The following is a 21,790-nucleotide window of genomic DNA, read 5'->3' on the forward strand; positions in this document are numbered from 1 at the left end:
AGGTCCATCTTCCAGTCTCTGAATTATATGAGTGTGAAGAGAAAGGGGCTTGCCTCCCATGCTGCAAGAGGCCATCTGGTCACATGGTCTGCATGCCCTGAGATTTGCAGACAGAACAGGCAGGACGGCAGGCCCTCCGGCTCCTCACATTCACCACGCCACTCGCCACTGCCACCTTGCCTTGGAAAAGATTGCATAGGGGAAGGGAGCCAGCCAGCCTGCGATGGAGAAGCTCCCGAAGGCATCCTTCCAGGACTGTCTAAGCTTGGCATGAAGAGAGCCTTCTGGGAGCCTCAAAGGGGAGAGTGTGTCAAAGGAAAAGGAAAAAAGACACAAAACCCGACAGTCAATAGGTGAGGTGCCACATCCAAGGACGGGACATGACCTGGCTCCGCCTGGCCCCCTGCACAGTCCGACTCCGCCCGGCCATCGGGAGAGTCTGAGAGCAGAGCTACAGGGCGAGGGGAGGCATCGAGGGTCTGGGACCTCCGGGGACAGGTCCCATCCATCAAGCTGTGTCCTCCCCTCCTCAATATTACATGTGGGTATGGGCCAGTTCACAAATTAAAATATGCAAATAAAGCAAACAAAACCCCACAGGTGCACACGGAAGGGAGAGTAGCTAAAAACCACCTTCACACAGGAAATGTGGCTGGGGAATCTTCAAGTACAGACAACCCAGGCTCACCTTCTTAGGAAAATGACTATCTCTGGTTGATGCACAGGCACTTGCACACAGAGGGCGGCTCACTGGCAGGCAGTTCTGCCTTCTGATTTGGCCATGAGGTGGGGCGTCGTGCGTCCGCTCTGCATGGAATGTCACGGGTGCCTATTGCTCTCCACGTGTGACCCTGCCTTCAGCACAGCACAGACCCTTAGGGCATGCCTTCCTCGCTGCTCACTAAACCTGGCTAGGCTTCTCCTAACTCTTATTTTATTTCCACCTCATTCCTTACATATGTGAGTCTTTGATCCTATAACATATATTCACATACGAAGCTTCAATAAACAAATCAACAACCACCAGATCCTCCTAAAGCAAAGCCAGCATATCCTCCTAAAGAAAAGCATTTCGAAGGCATCTCCACAGAGCTGAGATGCAGATGCCACGAGGTAATCCATGGGGGCCCAATTGCCAGGCAGAATTATGGTAGGGAGAGCTCCTTTATTGTGTCTTCACTATTTATCCATGGGTGATACATCTGGAAATAACTGCTGTTATTTTATACGTACGTAGCAATCCCTATAATCATCACTGTTTGCAATATACCTTGGAATAACTGGAGTATGCAAAGTGCCATAAAAAGAGAATTTCTATTTTATCATGGACCATCACCATGAAACTAGTGCTATAAACATGAGAAAATAACCTAGAATTTCTGCCATACGCGCTACTCCAAACTCAGACATTTATTTCTTTGTTCGTAAAAATCACCCACTTTTCTGCTTTATCACCCTCTACCACTGAATTAGAGAGAACATAAAATGATATGAACGCGCCAAGAATGAAGTGGCGCGCACCTGATGTAACTACGTTGCACCCTTCCTCACCACCGACAGGAAGGTGCTGGAAATGAGCTGTCTCTGTAAATAAGCCCAAGTAAACTGAAACAAGCAAATAACGAGCTGAACTTCTCTGAGGCAGTTAACAACGGTCACCATTGTGGGATATGGCCCTAATTTGGCAGGTTTCATGCTGGTCAAACAAAATACGTACTTTTCTTCTTCAAATAAGTGATTCTCAACTGAGTGATTCACCATTCTTGACTCTGGCACATGGGGTGAGAATAACTCGAGGGACACCAAGAAATTCTCAGAACAACCTCAACATAGAATCAACTTACATTTCATGGTGTGCAGATGCTTGCTAGCCCCGCCGCCGTGTAGGATGCGAAGGGGAGGAGCCAGGACAAATGGCGAAAGGCACAACTCCTAACAGAACAGAAGCCCCCGACTCCACACCACCCACCAGGCAGCAGCCACCGACAGCTGGAAGACAGCAGCTTCAGGGGGCACGGAAGCTTGTGCTCAGACTAAGTTTCCTAAAACTCAAGTTTATTACTGTTCTGAAAAAGGGAAAACTTTAAGAGATGTGTGTCTACCCAGTGATGGTGATTATGTTATTGCTTACCAGTCAAACTTTGAAAAACACTTTAAAAAAAGAATGTAATGAATTATTTCTCCAGCTTACAAATCGTTTACAATCCACAAACTTGGCAACGTGGTTAATTTCTTCCTGCTCGAAAAGTCACAATAAAGCATGTGACAGCTTTCCACACATGCAAGAAGTATTAAAAAGGAAACTTGGAGAATCACACCACTCAGTCCCCAAGCTCCCTTTGATCATATCTGCAGATGTACAAGTGCTTTCTGTTGTGACCTATGGAATACTTCCAGGAACAGAATCATGTTTATGTGCTTCCTCGTAACCCTTTCTGAAAGACGAGCATGGAAGTTTTGACACTGGGTGACTCAGTTATTAAAAGTCAGTGTTGACTCAGACACCTCTCACTGGAACAAATGTGGAGGTCCATCAACCAAGCCACCCCACTGAAAGTCTGATAAAAAGCAGAGGGAAGGTACAGGAAGCGCATAAGGGGATGGCGTTTTTCTCTGATTTTTTTTCTTTTTTGTGGGGACTGACATCAATAGTTAACAGACTAGGTAAATGCTTCGCAGAACCTGGGCATGGCTCAACAGAAACAAGCACTCTAACACTAAGAATTCACAAGCAAGGCCGGGCATGATGGCACTTGCCTGTAATCCCAACACTTCGTGAGGCCACGGCGGGTGGATCACCTGAGGTCAGGAGTTTGAGACTAGCCCAGCCAAGATAGTGAAACTCTGTCTCTACTAAAAATACAAAAAATAACTGAGTGTGGTGGCCCATGCCTGGAGTCCCTGATACTTGAGAGGCTAAGGCAGGAGAATCGCTTGAACCCGGGAGGCAGAGTTCGGAGTGAGCCAAGATTGTGCCACTATACTCCAGCCTAGGTGACAAGAGTAAGACTCCACCTCAAAAAAAAACTAAAAAAATTTTTTTAAAGAATTCACAAGCAAAAACAGGACCATTTATCGAGTATGTAGGCAGAAAAACAATGGCCCTAATCACCTAGCACTCCACTCTTCAAAAGCCTACCCTCTGGTGGAAAACAGGCCACGGCCCAGGCCAGCCTGTCCTCAGGGTAGACATGAGCTGTGACACACAGGGCATGGCTCCACACTGGAGGCCTCACAGTCCTGACCCTCCATCCCAGAGAGGGCTAGAGGAGCAGAGCAGGACTCAGAATGTCCTTTTGATAGATGGAACTCACACCAGCCGCAGGGCCCACCTGTGCCGTCTCTCGGGTTCACACGATGTCTCCTCTCTAAGGCTGTGACCATCTAGGCCCCTGGGGGTTCCCTCACCACAGAGATCCCCCCAGGATGTGGGTGGGAGAGCACAGCTGCATCAGTGAAGGACTTGAAAGGGAGACGTTAGCAAATTAAACAGTCTTCTCCCTGGGTCTTCTCAGCAAATCAGAGATAGCCTTTGAATCATAATGTACTTCTAAGTAAAACGTGCTGTCTAAAACCTGAATAGCGGTTTGGTCTCCTTTTTCTTCCACTTCTTCTCCTTCTCTTCCCTTGACCCCTGTGTTTTAAACAGTAGAAGGAAAGTCAACTCTGTAAAATTCCTTACATGCAGGGTTAGTATACCTTCAGGCATAACATTTTTAAATAAACTTCAAGGTCAAATGTCACAAATAGAACTTTGGAAAACATATTCTGCTATGTTCTTGTTGGATGGAAGCCCCCCTCCCCGAAATTCACATGTGGAAATTCTAATCCCCAACATGAAAGTATTAGGAGCCAGACCCTCTGGAAGGTAATCAGGTCATCAGGGCAAAGCCTTGGCAAACGAAATCAGTGCCCTTTATAAAAGAGGCCCGAGGGAGCTCCTTCTTCCCTTCCACCAGTGAGGACATAGTAAAAAGGCACCATCTGAGCCAAGAGGGCCCTCACCAGACACCAGCTCAGCCAGTGCCTTGATCTTGGACTTCCCAATCTCCAGAACTCATAAAAATGAACTTCCGCTGTTTGAAAGTTACCTGGTTTACGGGATTTTGCTAAAGCAGCCCAAATGGACTAAGGCATCTTCTAGGCCACTCCCCTGGAAACACTGATCTGCCTCTCTTTACCTAAAACACCCATTTGGTTCATAAAAGGATCAGCAAAAAACATAATTTTGAACCACATTATTTAATGGAAACTTGAACTAAAATCCTATGGGAGACATGAATTTCTATTGCAATAGAAGTAGTTATCTATATTTTCTGCACCATATATTTAGATTTCTAGATTTTGACTTTTCCTAGAATACGTTGCCCCAGTACACTGCATTTTACCAAATATTTTCTCATCATCTCCTTTCTAATAATTAATTTTAATAACATTTATATGGGGCAAGGGAGATGCTAACAACCATTCCCCATTTTATTTTATTTTAATTATTATTATTATTATTATTATTATTATTATTATTTAGAGACAGGGTCTTGCTCTGTTGCCCAGGCTGGGGTGCAGTGGCATGATCTCGGCTCACTGCAACCTCCACTTCCCAAGTTCAAGCAATTCTCCTGCCTCAGCCTCCCGAGTAGCTGGGATTACAGGTGCCCACCACCATGCCAAGCTAATTTTTATATTTTTAGAAGAGATGAGGTTTTGCCATGTTGGTCAGGGTGTTTCAAACTCCTGACCTCAGGTGATCCACCTGGCTTGGCCTCCTAAAGTGCTGGGATTACAGGTGTGAGCCACTGCACCCAGCCCCATTCCCCATTTTAAATGGAGACTTTAAACAAACTTGAAGAAGATATTTTTCTATTCTCCTATGACATCACAAGTTGTTCTTTTCCTACACTACATTTCCTAAGGGATGTTAGGCATCATTCTGAGCTAAGCTAATGGACACCTCTACTCATGAGCTGGTAACCAGGAAAGCATGCCCGTGTCAGGCACGTTATACCTAAGCACATCTAGGCTGGCTAAAACCAACCAGCCCTAACATCAATCTTTCTTACTAGAATCTGGGACAGGCATGGTGGCTCAGAAATCCCTGAAATCCCAATGTTTAGGAGCCCAAAGTGGGAGGACTGCTTGAGCCCAGGAGTCTAAGACTAGCCTGAGCAATGCAGGGAGACCTCATCTCTATATAAAATTTAAAAATTAGCCAGGCATGGCAGCGCACACCTGTGGTCCCAGCTTTGAGGGAGGCTGAGGTGGGAGGGTCATTTGAGCCTGGAAGGCTGAGGCTGTAGTGAGCTGTGATCACATCACTGCACTCCAGCCTGGGTGACAGAGTGTGACGCTGTCTCAAAAAAAGAACCTAATAAATCTTCAGCGACAATACCGTCATAATGAGGGACAATTCTCTACTTCCATTAACAGTAGAACCATATCATAGGGTCTCAGAGACTTTCGAGCACATTTTCTTACTTATCCCCAAAGCCAACACTGAAGGACAGCTGTCAGTTCACTCCTCTTTGTAATATTTAACCTCAGCCGGTTTCCACTGTTGTCATACTAAACTAAAATGAGGAAAAAGGAAGAGAGTTGAGGCCAAATCCTGCTTTTTGAACAAAATGCCTCCAGTGCCTGGCGGAGCCACACACACGGCTTTCCTTCCCCCACCTCAATGCCACTTTCTGTGCCCTTTTCTTTTCTTCTGATAATAATCCTAACATGTACACCCCGCTTTCCCAGTAATGCTAAATGCTCTCGGCCTGTCTGGCATTTCACTGTGATATTTACCTCCATCTACACTGACAGGGTCTTCTTCCCCCAGAAACTAGCTCAGATGGCAGACAGAGGTCAGCTGGCTCCCATGCAGGTGATGGGCACTTGGTGTCAGAGAAACATACAGTGTGTGGAATGCTGCCTTGCTCAGCTCCAGCCCACAGGACTACTCCCTGTGGCCTCCTCCCTGCTGGGGTGGTGGTTGTGAGGGAGGGAGAGAGGCAGAGAGGCAGAGAGGCAGGGAGGCAGGGAGGGAGGCAGGGAGGCAGGGAGGGAGGGAGGCAGGGAGGCAGGGAGAGAAGCTGGGAGGGAGGGAGGGAGGCAGAGAGGGAGGGAGGGAGGCAGGGAGGGAGGGAGGAAGGGAAGCAGGGAGGCAGGGAGGGAGTGGGGCAGAGAGGGAGGGAGGGAAGCAGGGAGGCAGGGAGGGAGGCAGAGAGGGAGGGAGGGAAGCAGGGAGGGAGGGAGGCAGAGAGGGAGGGAGGGAAGCAGGGAGGCAGGGAGGGAGGGAGGCAGAGAGGGAGGGAGGCAGGGAGGCAGGGAGGGAGGGAGGGAAGCAGTGAGGCAGGGAGGGAGGGAGGGAAGCAGGGAGGCAGGGAGGGAGGGAAGGAAGCAGGGAGGCAGGGAGGGAGGGAGGGAGGGAGGGAGGCAGGGAGGCAGGGAGGGAGGGAGGGAGGGAGGGAGGGAGGAAGGGAGCTGCAACTGTCATTCACTTTACTCCCATCCCTCAAAAGCTTCTTATTATGGATTCTAGTAACTTCGCCTTTAAAGGAGATTTTCATCATCCAGAAACAAGGCGATTTCCAGGACGACTCTTGATATACCACTTGAGAAACGGAGCACAACAAGAATATGCCGAGGTTTCCATTATTTTGACGTTGCTTCCACTAGCTGGCAGGGAGCATTAATCTACGGTGAAGGTGCGTAACTCTTGAACAGCTGGAGAGCCTCTTTATCATCAAAGGGAGATGGAAAACCATAAAATTACCCTGTTGTGGCTAATCAGCCATCGAACCAATGGTGATGATGATGCATTGTGGAGACACCACATCCCAACTTCACAGCAAGCGCACACCAGAGAACAGCCCTTGCAGAAGATAATTACCTCCTTCCTGCTCTTACCTGCAGAGTTCCAGGAAACCTCCCCATATCCGGGCTCCGAAAGGCGCTGGTATAAACATGAGCTGGGCAGGTGTAAAGTGCCGGGAAGCACTAGCGGATGGGGTTGGTCCACAGTCAGTTGCTCAGTACTCACTATCAATATGTACACTCTACATATTGACGAGATGCATTTAGCTATCAGTTTAATCACTGACTCAGGGAGAAACCTAACTCCTGATGGAAGACTAACCGTATACAATACAGTATTTTTAAAAGAAGTTCTGAAGAAGCCTTTCTTATCTACTCCCAGAAAGTGAAAAAGTGTCATGAATTATAGGGGTGACATTGGTATTCACCTCATTTAGCTTCCATTTCTTTAACAGAAAAAGGTAGAATTTTATTAATTCTTCTTATTTATCTCCAGCCCATCTCGTTCCAGAATTTAAGGCAGTGATATCTCATTTAGATGTCTGTTCCCTCCACACGTCATGATGCAACATGACCCCTAATGCTGGAGGTGGGGCCTGATGGGAGTATTGGGTCACGGGGGTGGGTCCCGCATGCATAGCCTAGTGGCATCCCCTTGGTGATGAGTTAGTTCTCACTCAGTTAGTTCATGGCGGATCTGGATGTCTAAAAAAGTCTGGGAGCCGGGCGTGGTGTCTCAGGCCTTTAATCCCAGACCTTTGGGAGGCCAAGGTGGGTGGATCACCTGAGGTCAGGAGTTCAAGACCAGCCTAACCAACATGATGAAACCCCATCTCTACTAAAAATACAAAAACTAGCTGGGCGTGGCGGCAGGCACCTGTAATCCCAGCTACTCAGAGGGCTGACGCAGGAGAATCGCTTCTCCTGGGAGGCAGAGGCGGAGGTTGCAGTGAATCAAGATGGTGCCATTGTACTCTAGCCTGGGCAACAAGAGTGAGACTGTCTCAAAAAAAAAATTAAATTAAATTAAAAGTAAAGAGCCTCCCCGTTCTCTCTCTTGCTCCTACTCTCATCATGTGATGCGTGGCTCCCGCTTTCATCTTCTACCAAGATCTAAGTTTCCTAAAGAATCGCCAGGAGCAGACGTTGCTGCCATGCTTCCTGTACAGCCTGTGGAACTGGGCCAAATACACCTTTTTTTAATATATATAAATTACCCAGTCTCATGTATTTCTTTATAGCAATACAGAAATAGACTAACAAACACATCAAACAGGTACTGAGGAGGGGAGCACTGCTGGAAAACACAGAGGCAGCTTTGAGACTGGGTAAGGAGCCGAGGTTGAAGGAATCTGGAGGCCTCAGAAGAAGACGAGAAGATGAGGGAAAGTTTGGAATTTCTTAGAGACTTGTTAAGTGATTGTGACCAAAATGCTAATAGAAATGTGGATACTGAAGGCCTGAGGAGGTCTCAGATGGAAATGAGGGAGCTACTTGAAACTGGAGCAAAGGTCACTCTCGTTATGCCTTAGCAAAGAGCTCCGCTGCATTGTGTCCATTCCCTGGGAATTTGTGGAAGTCTGAACTTAAAAGGAATGACCTAGAGTATCTGGCAGAAGACATTTCTCAGCGGCAAAGTATTCAAGAGGTAGCCTGGTTGTTTCTAACAGCCTACAATCAGATACGGGAGCAAAGAAATGACTTAAAGTTGGTATTTATGTTTAGAAGGGAAACAAAGCATAAATGTTTGGAAAAGTCACAACCTGAACATTTAGAAGAGAAGCAAAGAGCATTTTCAGGGGAAGAATCCAAGAGGCTGTGGAGCAACCACTTGCTGGTTTGATAGAGTTGCATGACTAAGAGGGAGCCAAGCACTAATAGGACATGGGAAAAAGGACTTTAAGGCATCTCAAAGTCTTGGGAGGCGGAAAGCACCTCCCATCCAAGGTCCAAAGGCCCAGGAGGAAAGATTGGTTTGGGAGGCCAGGCCCAGGGCCCCACTTCCCTGTGCAGCCTCAGGACACTGCTCCCCGCATCTAGCTCCAGTCACGGCTCAAAGGGGTCACAGGTAGAGCTCCAGAGTTACCCTGGCAACTTCCACATGGTACTGTCTGTGGGTGCACAGAATGCAGGAGTGAAGGAAGTTTGGCAGCTTCTCCTAGATTTCATGGGATGCACGGGAAAGCCTGGGTGCCCAGACAGAAGGCTGCCACAGGGGTGGAGCCACTGCAGAGAGACTGTACTAGGGTAATGCTGAGGGGAAATGTGAAGTTGGAGCCCTACACAGAGTCCCCATTAGGGGACTGCCTCCTGGAGCTGTGAGAAGGAAGCTGCTGCCCTCCAGACCTAAGAATGGTAGAGCCAGAGGCAGCCTGCATCCTGAGCCTGGAAAAGCCAAAAGCACTCAACTCCAACCCATGAGAGCAGCCACGGGGACAGCTGCCCAAGGTCTTGGGAGCCCACTCCTCATACCAGTGTGCCAGGATGTAGGACATGGAATCAAAGAGTGTGTGGGAGCTTTAACACTTAATGCCTTTCCTGCCAGGTTTCAGACTCGTGTGGGGCCTGCTGCCCCTTTGTTTTGGCGGATTTCTTCCTTTTTTTGGAATGGGAATGATTACCTAATGCCTGCACCCCCACTGTATCTTGAAAGTAAATACCTTGGTTTTTATTTTACAGGCCCATAGGTGGAAGAAACTTACACTGAGTCTCAAATGAGAGTTTGGATTTTTGAGTAGGTGCTGGAACAAGTTAAGACTTTTGGGGACTGCTGGAAAGGGATGACTGAATTTTGCAATGTGAGAAGGATATGAGATCTGGTGGGGGCAGAGGCAGGATGACATGGCTTGACTGTCAGTCCCCCAAAATCTCATGTTGAAATGTGATCTCAGGGTTGGAGGCGTGGCCTTGTCAGAGGTATTAGATCACCGGGGTGGATTCCTCATGAAAGACTTAGCATTCATCCCTTAGTGATGAGTGGATTCTTGCTCAGTGAGTTCCCATGAGATTTGCTTTTTTAAGAGTCCAGCAACTCCTCCTTCTCTCTCTTAACATGTGATGTGCTGGCTCCCCCTTCACCTTCCACGATGGTTGTAAGTTTCCTAAAGCCTCACCAAGAGCAGAGGCTGGTATCATGCTTATATAGCCTGTACAACCCTGAGCCAAATAAACCTCTTTAAAAAAAAGAAATTACCCAGTCTCAGTATTCTTTTATAGCAATGCAAACAGACTAACGCAGGTAGCTAAGACACATAACCTAAAATGTAACAGTGTGAGATGAAAATAGTAAAAATATTATACTAGATGGGCACAATTTAATAAAAGTATTCCCAAGGGAGTGTTCGGTTCAGTTCCACCCAGGTGGTCAGCTGTCTGCTGAACTGACTTCATCCACAGAGGGAACTCATCTGAATGACTTCCAAAGACCTTTTCAGCCAGAAGACTGCCACTGTGCCCTACATAAGTTCCTACTCCTGAGGGAGGCTTCTGTGGCTGGAGTAGCAGGGGCATCAGCCACTTTGATGCTAAAGGGAGGGTGGGAAGAGGGTCTGTAACTTATGTCTGATTCGTTAAAAACAAAGTTATGTGGCACTGAGCAAGAGGCAAAGAGAGCCCACTGCATCTAATAAATGTAGAAGTGGAAAGAATCAGAGGCCCCACAACCACCCCTACTCCACACACAAGGAACTAAGGCCCACAGAAATGACTTGCCCAAAGTTAGAACACTACAAATAACCACCTAAAAATCTGAAACCAGAGCCCTCCACCCCACGTCTACTACCTTGAAGTCCATCATCCCTCCCACAGGTAACGACAGGTGATGAAGAAGCAAACCAGAGCTAGAGAGAGGAAAGCAGGTTAGAAAAGAGGAGTATTTTGTTATTTTCAAAATGCATAATTCCCAAAGACATCATACTTTATTGATATTTATAACCAAAAGGACCAGCTAGAAGTACTCAAACATCCTCAAAGCTTCCTCTCATGAAGAGACATTTATATTCTCAGGAATGAAACAATTTCTTAATCACAATGTGATAAACACAAATGGCTCCTTCTGTTCATTCAGCAGGGAGGTGATCCCAGTTTCTGGAGTTCTGGGGCGAGACCTTCTGGCTACGAATCCTGAATGCTCCCTCTGTAGGAGTGAGTAATCTGATAACTTTTCCTTAACCTCTCAGGGCCACAGGCTAAGGATGGTCCCTACTTTACAGGATCCCTGTGGGAAATGAATGAGGTAATGCACGCAAAGCCCCAGCAAAGGGGTCTGGTTCATAGAGCAGTTCGACATGATACAATTGTTGCAAAGCATTCGTTTTCTCACTTAAAACACGGAAGGATGGGTGAGATGGCACTTGGGGTGCTGTCCTTGGTGCTGAGGACACAGTCTCGGACCTGACAAAGTCAGGAGCTTCTGCGGAGGCTCAGAGTCCACAGAGAAAACCACACGTGAGTGAGAACAGACACGGGACTACTGGGCGGTGACAACTGTTATGAAGAAAGATGAAATTGGGTAAAATGGGTTGGGCGTGGTGGCTCATGCCAGTAATCCCAGCACTTTGGGAGGCCAAGGCAGGCAGATCACCTGAGGTCAGGAGTTCAAGATCAGCCTGGCCAACATGGCGAAATCCCATCTCTACTAAAAATACACCAGCATGGTGTGGGCATGCCAGGTGTGGCGGTGCACACCTGTAACCCCAGCTACTCAGGAGGCTGAAGTAGGAGAATTGCTTGAACACGGGAGGCAGAGGTTGCAGTGAGCCGAGATCATGCCATTGCACTCCAACCTGGGTGACAGAGGGAGATTCTGTCTCAAAAAAAGAAAAAGCGCTGCGCAAAATGGCAAGAAATTATGGGGTAGGGTGGAGCATGGTGACTTGAGAGGGGAGGGTTGAACAGGCGAGGCTGAGATAGGAGGCGTAAGTGGTGCCGGTGATATGGCAGCTCCTCTAAGCCCAGCTCAGGGGCTCCATTCCTGGTGGGCAGAGCTGCAGGGCACCAGGGCTGGGGGGATCGGAGGGGCCTTTACAGAAACCCTGGCACTGCTTTGTTTTTAGGATCTTCTTAGCAAAGATGGTGAGGAACACATTTCCACTGTAAACCAAAACTTAAAAATTCTAAGGCACCCCACCCATCTGAATCGACTGCCTCCCCAGCTAGGGCTCTTAAAATTTCACCCGAAAGACTGTTTTAGGCTATGATTGGAAGTGGAGTCGGACATGCCTCAATCTCACCTGAGAGACTGTTTTAGGCCATGATGGGAAGTGGGGATCAGACATGCCTCAATTTCACCTGAGAGACTGCTTTAGGCCATGATGGGAAGTGAGGGTCAGACATGCCTCAATCTCACCTGAGAGACTGTTTCAGGCCATGATGGGCAGTTGGGGTCAGACGTGCCTCAATTTCACCGGAGAGACTGTTTCAAGCCGTGATGGGAAGTTGGGGTCAGACGTGCCTCAATTTCACCAGAGAGACTGTTTTAGGTCATGACGGGAAGTGGGGGTCAGACATGCCTCAATCTTACCTGAGAGACTGTTTCAGGCCATGATGGGAAGTTGGGGTCAGACATGCCTCAATTTCACCTGAGAGACTGTTTCAGGCCATGATGGGAAGTTGGGGTCAGACGTGCCTCAATTTCACCAGAGAGACTGTTTTAGGTCATGACGGGAAGTGGGGGTCAGACATGCCTCAATCTCACCTGAGAGACTGTTTTAGGCCATGACGGGAAGTGGGGGTCAGACATGCCTCAATCTTACCTGAGAGACTGTTTCAGGCCATGATGGGAAGTTGGGGTCAGACATGCCTCAATTTCACCGGAGAGACTGTTTCAGGTCATGATGGGAAGTTGGGGTCAGACGTGCCTCAATTTCACCAGAGAGACTGTTTTAGGCCATGACGGGAAGTGGGGGTCAGACATGCCTCAATCTCACCTGAGAGACTGTTTCAGGCCATGATGGGAAGTTGGGGTCAGACGTGCCTCAATTTCACCAGAGAGACTGTTTCAAGCCGTGATGGGAAGTGGGGGTCAGACATGCCTCAATTTCACCTGAGAGATTGTTTTAGGCCATGACGGGAAGTGGGGGTCAGACATGCCTCAATCTCACCTGAGAGACTGTTTCAGGCCATGATGGGAAGTTGGGGTCAGACATGCCTCAATCTCACCTGAGAGACTGTTTTAGGCCATGACGGGAAGTGGGGGTCAGACATGCCTCAATCTCACCTGAGAGACTGTTTCAGGCCATGATGGGAAGTTGGGGTCAGACATGCCTCAATTTCACCTGAGAGACTGTTTCAGGCCATGATGGGAAGTGGGGGTCAGACGTGCCTCAATTTCACCGGAGAGACTGTTTCAGGCCGTGATGGGAGGTGGGGTTGAACGTGCCTCATCTACCTCTCCAACCTCAATATCGACACAGGCTTGAAGTCTGGTAAGAAACATTTGACAACCTGTTCTCTCTGAAGCTGCTACCTGAAGGTTTCCTCTGCAAACAAGAACTTGGGTCTCCACAATCTTTTAACTTAACCCAAACATTTTTGTTCAGTTGATCTCAGGTCTTTAGACAAATTCGACCAATTATTAATCAGAAAATGTTTACATTCACCTACAGTCTGGAAGCCTCCCACTTCAAGGGGTCCCACCTTATTGGACCAAACCAGTGTATTTTACAAATGTATGTGATTGATGTCTCATGCCTCCCTACAATGTATAAAGCAAAACTGCACCCCGACCACCTTGGGCACATGTTCTCAGGACCTCGCAAGGGCTGTGTCATAGGCCATGTCACTCATATTTGGCTCAGAATAAATTTCTGGAAAGATTTTACAGAGTTTGACTCTGAGTGGTCACCACACAGAGGCTCTGCTGCATAACCACCAGCTGCACAACATCACCTCCATTTCAGGGATAAAGGTTTGAGCTAGAGAACGAGTGACTTCCTGGAGACCCCAATGCCCACAAGGAGTGGGGAAGGATGAGAAACCGGGCTCAGTCCTTCCCGGCCAGTCTGTCTGCTTCCAGAGGCTGCCTGGCTTGGAGCATGTCTGATTAGTGCTCAGTGGGGCGCACCAGGTCACAAGGCTCTGTAAGTTCCTTCCTCAGCCTTCACTGTTCCCACGAGCAGGAGCTAAAGGCCATCAAAGGGTTGGCCAACTGGGTGCTCTGTTCGACCTCTGCTTGTTAGAGTGCTGAAACAGACACAGGAGGGGTGGCCACATTTAGCACATCGATTGCTCCAGACAGGCAAAAGCTGAAACGGCTGGGAGGACAGAAGTCCCTAACACCATGCCCTTGGGTGTGGGGCACACCTCTGGTCTGCAGGATGCATGCATGGTGACCGTGAAGGTGGCTGGAATGGTGGCAACATGAGTGAGGGTAACTGTGTGGCATTGTCAGGCACGTCCTAGTGGCCAGAAGCTTTGTGCTGTAATGCCTCCTGGAGCTGTCCTTGGTGCCAATTTATATGCCAAAAACAAAACCACCACCAGGCACCTGGAGCCTGACCCCAAACGGCAGCCTTCACCTGTGCTGTAGTCACCAGACTGATGTTCCCCCAAATCAAATTCCCTTTCTTATTATAACACTTTGACACCATGGAAGATACTTAAAAGAACATGCATGACAATACCAAATGCTGGGAAGGGCGCAGAGAGGAGGGGCCCTCATGCTCTGTCATGGCATGCTCCTTACAAAACGAACCGAGCCAAGAGAAATGAAACCTCATGTTCATGCAAAAACCCGTTCGTTAATATTTACTACAACTTTAGTCACAATTGCCAAAAACAAGGAAAAACCCAGATGTGCTTCAACGGGAAAATGCTTAACCAACTGTGGTGTGCCATGCCACGGAACACCATGCCATGGAACGCCATGCAGCAGCGAAGAACGGGCCACAGACCAGCTCACATGGTGGCTGCAAAGAAGAACGGGCCACTGACCAGCGCACGCAGCGGCTGGAAACCAAACTTGAAAATGAAGCAACAACTCAACCTCCAGGGAATCGAGCTGAGTGAAGATCATCAATTATCAAAGGTTACACTCTGTGTAACTCCATTCCTAGAACCTTCTCCAAATAACAATAGAGACAGAGTACAGATTTGGGGTGGCCAGGGGCTAAGGCCTGGGCAGGGGACGGGAGGTGGCTGTGGCTATAAATATAAGGTAGCACAAGGGACCCTGGCGTTGGAGTTGTTGTGTGTCTTGACTCTGGTGGCAGCTACACAAACCCCCACACACAATACATGGCCAAGAAGTCAATGTTCACACGCAAATGCATGTAAGCAGGTGGAATCTGTAAGCTCAGTGGACTGTATCTACGTCAGTTTCCTGCTTGTGATGCTATACCGTAGTTACGCAGTGTTACTATTGGGGAAAACTGGCTGAAGGGTCACAGGATCGCTCTGTTATTCCTACAACTGCACGTGAATTTACAACCTCAAAATAAAAAGCTTCAGAGAAAAAGGAATATGCAATAATATATTGGATAACCAAATAGAATTCAAGAAATATTTTGAATAAATAGAGGCAAAATCAGAAAAAAATGGCATTCACAGTAACTCTGAGGATAGTTGAAGCTGCCTGTTTAATATAAACAACTACTTTCTTCTCTTTTTTGAGATGGAGACTCACTCTGTCACCCAGGCTGGACTGTAGTAGTGTGATCTCTGCTCACTGCAACCTCCGCCTCCCAGATTCAAGTGATTCTCCTGCCTCAGCCTCCCACGTAGCTGGGATTACAGGCATGTGCCACCACACCTGGCTAATTTTTGTATTTTTAGTAGAGATGGGATTTTGCCATGTTGGCCAGGCTGGTCTCAAAGTCTTGACCTCAGGTGAGCCACCCACCTCAGCCTCCCAAAGTGCTGGGATTACAGGCGTGAGCCACTGCTCCCAGCCTTCAATAACTACTTTCATAAGTATGTGTAGGTATGATGCAATTTAACATCACAATCTAATCATCAGTGCCCCATGACACACACCTACGTGGCCTGACTTTCTGTAGCATGTATGTGATAGTGTCTGCATAAGGTGGGAAGCTGAGAAGCAGTCTGACAGCCCCTTGTTCCCAGGCAGGGCCAAGGTCCCTTTTCTGAGCTCACCTGTCTCTGCACATCCCAGCAGAACTGTCACCCTCTACACATGCTGACCTCCCTAACGTGCCTGCTGATCTGCACGGAATCTCGCTCATCTGCTCCCTGGTGCCCATGTCTCCTGCAACATATGTACGCACATGAACACATACACACCTGTGTGTACATACATGTGTGCAGAGACACAAGCACAAATGTATCCACACATGCATGTGCGCATACATGCAGACACACATGCATGCACATACACATGTGCACAAACGTCTGCTGGGCATGTGGCCATCATTTGAAATGTGCCGTGTGGTCTGCACAGAAATCCTGCATTCAGGCAGTGAGTGACAGCAAAGAGGCCATCGCTCCTGGGGACTTTGGGACTCTTCATCTGCCCCTGCTTACTCTGCAAGACTGGCTGTGATTTTTAATACTCAGCCGGAAGAAGAAATATCCACTGGCCTGGTGGAAGCACAATCAGTATAAAAATGAGTCCACCACAAACGAACACACAGAGGGCATTCCAGAGCCACAGACCACCTGACCTGCAGACTGCACTGACAGGGAAAACCTGAGTCGGTCCTCAGTCCAAACAACACCTCGTAAGCAAATTCCTCTTCAGTTCCCCCAATAACAATGAATGCCTACACCCTCTGGGGCCACAGTGCACAGTTCAGCATGATTTCGGGGTACGTCATGGCTGGTCCCACCCACAGTTAGAGGTTTACATGCTGGGTCTCCTCATGGAGATCATGAATCTTGGAGGCTGGGTCCTCTAACTTGCCACCTTGGTGTCCCTAGAGCCTGGCAGGATTTGCACGGCAGGTGTTTGGTAAGTATTTGTTGTATTTAATGTATTTAAATGGTAGAACTGATTAGACAGACGTCACTGTACAAAAGACGAGTCTCTTGCCGACACTTACGCACATGTGCACGTGTTACATTAAGTAAAACAATAATTATTGTTTTGTCTAAACTCTCATAACAACATTATGCCCTGCAATCGATTTCAGAAAACATGGCTTCTGAGTTTTTACCAAGGCCTCAGGGACTTCAGAGAGAGCAGCTGTGACTGCCAGGGAGAGGTCCCTGGGACTGACCAGTGGGTGGACATAGCCAGGCCTCCAACCTCATGAGGCGGCGACTGGCCAGAAGCCCCATGAGTGACACGCTGCATGCCTGACAGGAGTGGGCTGGGGCACGCAGCCCCTCAGGCACACTGTGAATTCATGCTCTGTCCACAGAGGAAGGGATTACGCGCCTGTAACCTGAAGTGGTGAATAATTTACCTGCGAGTGCTGAATAAACGCACATTGACCAAGTTGAAAAGCATCACAGCACTGGAGGGCAGTGCAGCGCCTGACCCTTTACCCTCTGGCAGGTCCCGGAGGGCAACACTCATCTTAGACGAAGAGGAGAAAGAGGGGATGGAGGTGCACTTGCTACATTTCTGTCAATGTGGCCTATCTAGAAAACACCAAGACTAAAATTTAAAATCAAATTCTAGCAGCTTTTTAGAAGAAGGGAGCATTTTCGAAGCGTGGATGGTAGCTCCCGCAGAGGAATCTGCACAAGCTCCTGCACCTGGCCAGCCTGCAGGCTTGTTCTGGGTGCATTAAATATGCAAACTCCTACCAGGCCATGTTGCCGTGGGCTGTGTTGTCAAGGTGACAGAGCAGCTCCAGGGTCTGCGCAGTGCTGGATGAATCGTCAGGGGACTCATGGCTGCCTGATTCCAATTCCTTCGGCATCCTCCACACGGCTGCACATGTCAGGACTTTGCTGTCTGAAGCTGAGCAACAGAGCATAATGGATAACGTCAACACAGCACGCTGTGCTCCGAATTCTGCAGACAGCACACGGACATTTACACACATCCATAAGCAGGGCGCATCTGCTCTTTAAAATATTTACGATTGCAGGCAGCAAAGACAGAGCAGGGAGAAGCGCAGCCCAAGCCGGCAGGCAGAACCCGGCACGGTGCGTAACCAGCATCCAGTTCCCCCACGTTCTCTTTGTTTTAAAAACCATCATTCTGTTTCAAAAGAAAATTTAATTTTCTCAAAATCGATTTCCTTTCGTTCTTCTTCAATAGTTCTTCAAAAACGGGAGCAAAATGAGGGACTAAAGATATAATCAGCACGCACGTTGCGGTGTCTGAGGTCGGCATTAAATGCGTTTTCTCCTCATAGCTGCACAGAGCACCTCAAATGACTAGGAAGCACACTGAGCAATACGCCATTTGGAAATCCTGTCACTCATGTTACCCTGCCTCAGTTTACCTATAGTGATGAGTGCCTGGGACAGGGAGGTAACACCATTCAGAGGCATCGCAGGTGGGGGCTCGGAGCCCTGGCGGGCAGCAGGCAGGAGCAGGCAGCAGCCCAGCCTTGCCCTGTCACCAGCAAAACAGCCCCTTCTCCTAGAAATGAGAGTCCCGTCCTCACATGGTCCTGCTGGCGGCTGTTCGGTCTCCCTGAGTCTTGACACTCTATTTTTAAGATGCTCCAGGAATCTAGAGTACCTAGAAAAGCCACTTTGAGACTAACCTTGCATTAGAAAGATGGGTCACTTGTTTTCGGGAAGGTGCCAGGCTCTAGGTCTCTGCCTCTCTAGAAAATTTCTCAATATGATACATTAAAAAAAAAATTTTTTTAATTAGATATAAATTTAAAAATCCTTTCAGGACTTGCTTTCTATTTAGTTTTAAATTGAATATGTGCTAAACACCTCTCCCTTTTAAAGATGGGCTTTAGTGAATAATTATAAAACCGTAAACATGATTCAACATTAAATCATCAATTGATATGAAGAATATAAAAATATTATATATTATATTAGAACACTAAAAAAATCCTATGAGTAGTACAAGAAAAATAGAATGGCATTACAAAATGACAACGACCTTATGTTACACTCAAAAATGTATCACTTACCGGTGATGCCGCTCCTGCAATCTGAATATCAATCCACCAAGAAATACAGCAACTAACACAATGACAAAATATCTATCTTTGTGAATATTATTATCATTACCATTGTTAACCATGATCAAATGATAAGAGGTTAAAAGATTAAGATTTCAACCAGGATTTTCTGATTCCAAATTCAGTGCCCATTTTATATACCATGTTGGTTCTAAAAGAACATGCAATTGTGGCTTAAAGAAAAGAAATGTATCATACATTCAAATAATGTTAACATTTCCAACTTTACAAAAATGTAGTGTACAGTGGCTTCTGTCTACATGAGAACCTTTTTTTTTCTTCTTTTTTTGAGACAGAGTCTCTCTCTCTCTTGCCAGGTGCCAGGCCGGAGTGCAGTGGCGCAATCTCAGCTCACTGCAACCTCCACCTCCCGGGTTCAAGCAATTTTCCTGCCTCAGCCTTCCAAGTAGCTGGGACTACAGGCACGTGCCACCACACCCAGCTAATTTTTGTATTTTTTAGTAGAGACGGGGTTTCACCCTGTTAGCCAGGATGGTCTCGATCTCCTGACCTCATGATCTGCCCACCTCGGCCTCCCAAAGTGCTGGGATTACAGGCATGAGAGAATCTTTATTATTTTTTATTTGCTTTGTTTTTCTTGCTGAAATTTTCAATTACATGGTCTTTCTGTAGAGCCCATGAGATTGGCAATGGCACTCCTGGAAACACGAAAACAACCGAAGACAAAGTTGGCAACTTGGAGCCGGAAAGCAAAGCTGAATGCCTAACTCACCAGCACGCACTAACCCAGAAGAGCCGTAGACTATCTCAGTCTTTCTAAATGACAAATAAATGTGTAATCTTACAAGTGATACAACTAATACTAGGAGCACTAAACTGTGGCTGGACTGCAAAATGAATGAAACACACAAGATGGCAAAGGCAGGAGTACTAAAAATAGCTATTCTGTGGGAGAAATGACTAACGGCAGACACCCCACACACAACCCCAACAAATTTCTTCTTTGGAGAATTCTGTTCAGGTGTAAAGAAAGTCACTTTCCTGTAACTGCCAGCTCGCCAAACTCCTTAACCACATGCACATTACCCTCAATAAAGCAAAAGTGCTGCACATGAAATAAGATTTCCACTTTCAGGTAAGCTACCTCGCTTCTAAGTCTGCACCAGATATGAAGTTTAAGTGACTAGCTGGACAGTGAAGCTTCCACACACCCGGTTAATCTAGCGCTATCGCTTCTCTCCGCAGAGTCCACCAACTTCGAAGAGTAGAGAAGGCAATGGAGGAACCTCCAAAAAAATATGGTTAACAGAATCGACACATCAACCTTCACTCCGTTCTGGAACCATTCTAATGTTGTCAGAATCGACACATCAACCTTCACTCCGTTCTGGAACCATTCTAATGTCGTCAGAATCGACACATCAACCTTCACTCCATTTGGGAACCTTTCTAATGTCGTCAGAATCGACACATCAACCTTCACTCCGTTCTGGAACCGTTCTAATGTCGTCAGAATCGACACATCAACCTTCACTCCGTTCTGGAACCGTTCTAATGTCGTCAGAATCGACACATCAACTTCACTCCATTCTGGAACCGTTCTAATGTCGTCAGAATCGACACGTCAACCTTCACTGCATTCTGGAACCGTTCTAATGTCGTCAGAATCGACACGCCAACCTTCACTCCGTTCTGGAACCGTTCTAATGTCAGAATCGACACGCCAACCTTCACTCCATTCTGGAACCGTTCTAATGTCGTCAGAATCGACACGCCAACCTTCACTCCGTTCTGGAACCGTTCTAATGTCGTCAGAATCGACACACCAACCTTCACTCCATTCTGGAACCGTTCTAATGTTGTCAGAATCGACACGTCAACCTTCACTCCATTCGGGAACCGTTCTAATGTTGTCAGAATTGACACACCAACCTTCACTCCATTCTGGAACTGTTCTAATGTTGTATCAAAGAGGGGTTTTTGTTCCTATTTTCTTTAAAGACATAAACCCACAAGAATAAGAAGAGCAATGACATTTTGGAAGCAGGAAAGCAAATGGCTCAGTGCCAAATAACTTAGCCGACCCAAGTAAAGTGAACCCCAGGAGAGCAGTGGGGAAAGCTCAGAAGCAATCTCATTCATATTGCCCATAAGCTCAGGGAACTAGTGGCACCAGGCCACCTCCAGAAGAGGGGATAAACAGGGAGCACAGAGTAGCTTAAAAAAAAAAAAATGTTGAATATCTCTTCCAAAAGCATAAACTATGGATGTCAGAGACAAAAAGGTGCACATCATTATGGAACACACGAGTATTTTATGAACATCACACGAAGATGCTACAGACACCTTTATATTAAAAATATTTAAAAACCAGATGACATGGTACATTTCTAGAAAAGTCTGAACTTAACAGAATGGATACCAGAAGAAATAATAACTCTAAATAGACTGATATATATTAAATAAAATGCCTCTAATGCAGAAACTTTTTACAACGGGATATTATGCAGCCATGAAAAGGAATGAGATCATGTCCTTTGTAGGGACATGGATGAGGCTGGAAGCCATCATCTTCAGCAAAGTAACACAGGAACAGAAAACCAAACACCGCCACGTTCTAACTCGTAACTGGAAGTCAAACGATAAGAACCATGGACACAGGGAGGGGAATATCACACATTAGGGCCAGTCACAGGGTGGGGGGCAAGGAGAGGGAGAGCATCAGGAACAAATAGCTAATGCATGCGAGGCTTAAAATCTAGACGACAGACTGATGCAGCAAACCACCATGGCACATGTATACCTATGCCACAAACCTGCACACTCTGTGCATGTATCTTGGAACTTAAAAAAAAAAACAAAAACATTTTCTACAAAATAATCCATGAGGCTCATATAATTTTCCCCATTCTTTCAAGCCTCTATTTAAAGAAACAAATAATAACAGCAAGCATACACACTCTTCT

At 47.1% G+C, this 21,790-nt stretch overlaps 1 protein-coding gene across 5 annotated transcripts in view; it reads right to left on the reverse strand.

Moving 5' to 3' along the window:
* Positions 1–21,790, reverse strand: part of EIPR1 (EARP complex and GARP complex interacting protein 1) — a 182,798-nt gene that overhangs the window by 58,078 nt on the left and 102,930 nt on the right. For 4 of the 5 annotated variants that reach the window (XM_012466306.2, XM_021666111.2, XM_021666112.2 and 1 more), the window contains one exon: positions 17,512–17,668. The exons of the other annotated variant lie outside the window; for it this stretch is intronic. In XM_012466306.2, the coding sequence (XP_012321729.1) occupies positions 17,512–17,668 (157 nt within the window). The remainder of the gene's footprint in view (positions 1–17,511; positions 17,669–21,790) is intronic. 5 annotated transcript variants of the gene reach the window in all.

The sequence above is a fragment of the Aotus nancymaae genome, unplaced genomic scaffold, assembly GCF_030222135.1.
Source record: "Aotus nancymaae isolate 86718 unplaced genomic scaffold, 86718_ANA_hifiasm-v0.15.2.pri h1tg000057l, whole genome shotgun sequence".
Lineage (NCBI taxonomy): Eukaryota > Metazoa > Chordata > Mammalia > Primates > Aotidae > Aotus > Aotus nancymaae.